Source organism: Euprymna scolopes, chromosome 3, assembly GCF_053919585.1.
Source record: "Euprymna scolopes isolate OS-2025 chromosome 3, ASM5391958v1, whole genome shotgun sequence".
NCBI lineage: Eukaryota > Metazoa > Mollusca > Cephalopoda > Sepiida > Sepiolidae > Euprymna > Euprymna scolopes.
Window position 1 is genome coordinate 139,413,361 of NC_136484.1, and position 6,280 is coordinate 139,419,640.

The window sequence follows — 6,280 nt, forward strand, 5'->3', positions numbered from 1 at the left end:
TATTATTATTATGATTATGATTATTATTTGTAAAATGAATCAATGTAATATATCGGTTCCAATGACCCATATTAAAATGTATCTTCAACAATACTAAAACACGTTATTACATTGGCTACATCACTACTACACTTTCAAATTACATCTGTCTGACTCTATATCAATCTGCTAACACATGAAAGAACATGACTATCCCAATTCATAATTTAGATACCTCTTAAAAATTATACGTCACAGCCTAATGTAAACAACTAAAAATTCTTCAAAAATTGTATATAAAAACTAGACTTAAAATTAACAATATCAAAGCAAAAACAAAATAAAAGAAAAAGAATGCGCTTCACACATTATCATGTTTTGTATAAAGAATCTCATCACAAAAATTTTACCCTAAGCAAAATATGATGAAAGTAAAGATAATTTTTGTGAAAATATATTTTTTTATATCAACTTTGTTTCCATTCGTAGCAAAGAGTGACCAACAAAATGTTTCCTTACAAAGCGAAAATGTTATATATATAATAATATAAATATACAAGAAATAAATGTTACCATAGTCAATAAAAGTTACTTTTATGGTAGAAAAGTTCATTGGTTTGTATTTTTAAGTAGTTTGTAAAAAAAAATTTTTTTTAATTCACGAACCGGTTTAAAAAAAATCCAAATGGCAGCGACTTTGAAATGGAGAGCCCTGTTTTCAATTTGAAGGAGGGGCATCTGAGCATTCTGTGTTAACAATTTAAGAGAGTTCCGTCAACGTAAGGAATATTTAGAAACATATTTTAATGTTTTCCGTTATTTTGTGCTTGAGGAATATTCGATAATGGCATGTGTAGTTTATATAAAAATTCATTTAAGTAGTTATAGCCTCAAATTTCGTTTTAATTTCGGTTCACTGAAATTATTTCAAGTAAAGAGCATTAAAAACTATTTCAAACAAAAAAAAAACATGAACTGAACTTTCATTGACTATGGTAACATTTATTTCTTGTATATTTATTTTTTCGGGTAGTCGTTTGTTGGCTTTTCTGCTAAACACTTTTACTAAATAATATCGACGAGATATCGAAAAACAAAGAAACAAAAACAGTTTTGAAAAATAATGAAGCTTTACTTACTTTAGTAAAATAATCTGAAACAGCAAAATGGGATATTAAAAAAGTAAACACGTAATTACTTTAGTATTTTACAGTAAAGAATCGATATGAATAAGAAGGAAATGGCATCCTTTTCAAGTAGAACAGCTTTGTTTTAGTTTTACAGTATTGAACGGTGTAGTATTGCACCGTTGGATTCAGGGTTGTACTATTGTAATGTAAAGAACACGCAGAAAGGGTTGTAATCAACTGAATTCCTTCTAGTACACTGACAAAAAAAAGCTTAAACAGATATAAAAATAAAAAGGTTATGTAAATGTTTTTAAAAAGACACGTAATCATGTGAGCAGAATTTTTTCCTTCTTTTGACACAATAACAAGTAATGTTCTTATTTTTTATTATTTATCTATTTTCTAAAGAGTGCCACGTGCAAGTGGAAAAGGAAAAAAAAACAGTTATGCAAAATTTGTGTCGAGAATTGTCTAAAGTTCTGACTTTTTTTTGGGGGCTTTCACTTTAATAAGAACATGAATTTATGAGGTGGATTTATTCGACACACTATGATTCAACTCAAAAAAATAAATAAAAGCTAACGTGAATTAAGATTAAAGTTAAGGTGTTATTGTGGATCCTCACCCCTTTTAAAAAACCTTTTAAACTTTGTGACATATTTACATTCTATGGAGATCAGGCGCAAACGAACACCCAATAATTTTATTATACCATATTTCTTCAAACTGAAACATAATTATCAAAGTATACTTACGCAAATAGATATGAAAAAGCTTTGTTAAAGTTTGTGCCATATTTCAATGGAGTACAGGTGTGAACGCAGACCCCACAATTTTATTATACCATCCCTATTTAAGTTGAAACATATTTATCAAAGTATTCTTATGTACATCTATATCAAAAACCCTTGTAAACTTTTTTTTTTTTCATTTTTTATTTCCATACTTTGGGGCCAGGCGTGAACGCGGACCCCACAATTCTTATGAACCACCATTCTACCAGATCAAACATACCCATTCCTGATCCTCGATACATCTATTATTATATGTAATCAGTTTTTTAAAATAGTCAACCATATAGGAGCCTATTCATGACCAGACACACACACACACACACGTTCAGCTTTATACTATATATATATATATATATATATATATATATATATATATATACTAGCAGATCGCCCTGCATGGCTTTGTCCTAAAATAAGCTTTAATGTATTTTAATTTATGCAGATTTCATATCTATTACTATAGAGCCGATATTCTATTGATTATTATATTGTACCTAATATATAGTAGTGATTTCAAAATTAAAAAAGAATATGAATTAAATGCCATCAGCTAGAATTGAAACAAAAATATGTAGCCAGCCTTATACGTTATTGCCTGATCTAAATCCATATGCATATAAAAATTATAAAAATCATGTTGTTAAAGATATTAATATATATTTGTGCATGCGTAAAAATAACAGGTTTAGTCAACTTATATTCATATATATATCTATATCTATAAAAGTAAAATTGTCCGTTTGTGTACATTTCCCTGCCAAACTACTCTGTCAATTTTCAGTCTACAGACTCGAGATTTGACATAAGGGGTATTGAGATTTAGAAAAATCTTTTTAATTGGTTGTCGGCCAGAAATTTGGCTGTCAAGGGATCAAAGTTCAACGATTTGACCTTTGGAAACTCTACCAAACTCCTCTGCCAACTTTGGGTCTAAAGACTTGAAATTTTAGATGTAGGTTATTTGGACATGGATCAAACTTTTTAATTTGATTTGAGCCCAAAATAAAAAATGCTAAGGGGTCAAAATTGGGATCAAAGTTTAAAAAAAAAAAAAAATTGACTTTTGCAGTCTCTACAAAATTATTCAGCAAATTTTTGGTCTAAACATTTGAAATTTTACTTAAAGTGTATTCAGACATAAGGCAACCTTTTTAATCTGTTTTTGGCCGAAAATTTGTCTGCCAAGGAGTCAAATTCCAAAAGATTTTGTGGTCTCTAGCAAATTGTTCAGCCAATTTTGGGTCTAAACATTTGAAATTTTACATAAAGGGTATTCAGACATACAGCAAGCTTTTTAATCAGTTTTTGGGCGAAAATTTGCCTGCCAAGAGGTCAAAGTTGAAAGAGTTGACCTTTGCAAACTCTACCAAACTCCTCTGCCAATTTTGGGTCTAAACACTTGAAATTTTAGATGTAGGTTACCTAGATATGAGTCAAACTTTTTAATATTATATACATATGCACATAAAGTTATGAACTGTACATAGGGCCCGAGCAAAGCCAGGCTGAACTGCTATTATACATATATATATATATATATATATATATATATTAATAATAAGTAGTACTATTTCCCATCTAAAAAACAAAATTAAGTTTAAAACTTCAAATTTCATACGAGAATTGGACATCTGAACAATGAATAAAGTTCAGTAATATGCAGTTTTATGTGACAATCTTCTGGAGTTTGAAAAAAAGGATCAATTTGTCTTTTCACTGAGAATTTAGGAGTAGATTGTAACATGTTAGAAATTAAGCAACATTTGAGCACAAATGATGAATATTTGTCCAGGATCTAAAACAATATTGCAAGACAGAACTATTTGTTGTATTGAAATCAAAACAATTATTGAATTAAAAACATAATAACAAATAATACTTAATTAATAAAATATCCTTTTTCAAAACTAGCAAATTAACCTTGTGATTGATATTGCAAGTAGTATATAAAAAAGTTTGTCTGTAAAGTTGAATGAACTTGAAATAAGGTAGTTTAGCTTTACTGTTAATGTGAGAAATGGGCCTAACTTTTGCATGTATAAAAAGGTATTTCAGTTGTTGTCCAGAAGTTCACCTATATTAATATTATATTAACATGGTTGAACTAACAATCTCTCGGGTAAATTCAACTCACTCTTGTTAAAACTTCCAACTCCAAAACTCAATACTCTTTCAAGTTGCACACATTAATGTACGTAGCACACCTTCGTCCAACTCGTCCTCTGTTTGCTTCATGTCCTGTCTCATTTGCATATAAATGATGACAGTCTGTGTCGCTCACGTGACCTTCAACAATAAAACCAATTGGGTGTCGCCATTTTAGTCTTTTTTTTTTTTTTTTTTTTTTTTTTTACATGACCGACTCTTGCTAGCTAAGTAAGTTGTGATTTTCCCTACAATTAAAAAGCAAAAATAAATAAAAATCTATACAATGTGTGTAGCCGTGACAAAATGAAAATATCATATTCCAAAAATCATCTGAATTGATCAAATAGTTTTATTTTTAAATAAGAAAATCGAGCTTTACAAGTAGCCAAAGAGTGTCTGCCTTGTGCGCCATTTTTAAAACAAGCTAAAAAAAAAACAAAGATAATAATTCAAGCTTGTGAGATATGTGTTATCACTTAAAAATGATTTTCTTTATAAAAATACAACAACTTGATCGATTTACATGATTTGTTAAATGCGATATTTGTGTTTCGTCATGCCTACATATATCACAGATTTTAAAAACATATGGTTTGTGATTGAATTGTTTTAAATCCATGACTGTTAAAATGTTATCTTCTGTCTGTAAACATGAAACTCAAGTATTTTGTTTTGTCTAATTTCTAGGCCTACATACTCACGAATGGTGAACCTGAAGTTGTCTCTGGTCAGCAAGAACATTATCAAGCAATGCTTAGCCATTATGTTTGAACGAATCGCCGCAAATGACTGTTCAATTATTGGATTTTCTAGACCTCGATACTGTTTTTTCCTTTCCAAATAACAAGGGGAATAACTCTTGATTGTGGGAATTTGTTTATTTTTTTATGTGTGAGATAAACAAAAATACATGCATATATCTTTATTCACTTTTCTACATCTCCAACCACAATTTTAAAAAGTATAGGTTTTTTATTTCAATGACATAGAATGTGTAAGATAAACACAAAAATACCTGCATATATCTTTCTCTCATTAATATATACGATTAGTTGGTAAGCATGTAAGCAGTTACAATTAAAGATGAAGAACATATGTCTAAAGTCAACCAATATAATCTGTGGTAGAAATTATTTTTGTTGTTGCTTCGATCAATACACAAGTAAAGTATGTCAGTCTAGAATAAAATAACAGGAAAACTATTTGATACGCTTGTATATCGGGTCAAAATATTGGCGATTTTGCAATCGTTATCATTGTTCTGAGGGGATAACTCCATTTTACTAATAAATTCATTCAGTTTTTCATGTGAGGATTCAGCATGCTAAATTGTTTTTTTTTTGTTCTTTTTACTACTTTTCTATTTTCAGTACATTTTTTTCTCACAATATTGTAATTTTTATTAAGCAAAACATTCAACTACTTTAATATTACAAAGTTTTATAACATTAATAACAAAAAATGAAAACAACTGAACGAATCTTTTAGTAAAATGGAGTTATCACTTTTCACATAATGATGACGATTGTAACAGCACCAAAATATTTGCGTACACTAAAAATTAGAGAAAATTATGAAGCAGAATTTTAGTAATACATAAAATTCATTTCTTGCACATACTTTAATTATGCATCTCGAAGCCAGTGTATCATAAAAGATTATATCATCCTTCTAATATAATGTGGTCTTGTCCTTTGGCGTCATTATCCATGAAGAGTAAAATAATTTTTGTTTTATTAAAATTCTGTTCAGTAATTTTTTGTAAGTTTTGGTATACAATAATAGTTTTGCTTGATATATAATTATATCAAATAGTTTTCCTGTTATTTTATATTAAATTGTTATATTTCGCTTGTGTATTAATCAAAACACCCAGCCTTTTTTTTTTTTTTTTAATTTTTCAAATAAGGGCAATAACTCTTGATTGTGAGCATTTTCCCATGACATAAATGTATAACATAAATATAAAATACATGCATTTTTCTTTATTCGCCTTTCAACATCCCCAAACACAAATCTAAAAAAAAAATATACATGTTATCTATCTTTCTTTTAAGATAACAAAGGTGAATAGTATTTTTTCTCTACCACAAATTGAGGTCAGTTTCACAACTATAATATTGGTTTGCGTTAGAAATGTTTGTGTTTATTTTATTAGTTTTTTTTTACATGATTATCTACTATCAATAACATATTTTAATTATTCCATCTCTCTCTATGTATATATTT

General features: G+C 28.6%; 1 protein-coding gene across 3 annotated transcripts in view; it reads left to right on the forward strand.

Annotated features, from left to right (window-relative positions):
* Positions 1–4,968, forward strand: part of LOC145259439 (xylose isomerase-like) — a 128,042-nt gene extending 123,074 nt beyond the window's left edge. For all 3 annotated transcript variants that reach the window (XM_080117229.1, XM_080117228.1, XM_080117226.1), the window contains exon 15: positions 4,739–4,968. In XM_080117229.1, coding sequence (XP_079973355.1) covers positions 4,739–4,822 — 84 coding nt within the window. In that variant the 3' untranslated portion in view covers positions 4,823–4,968. The remainder of the gene's footprint in view (positions 1–4,738) is intronic.
* The last annotated feature ends 1,312 nt before the right edge of the window (positions 4,969–6,280 follow it).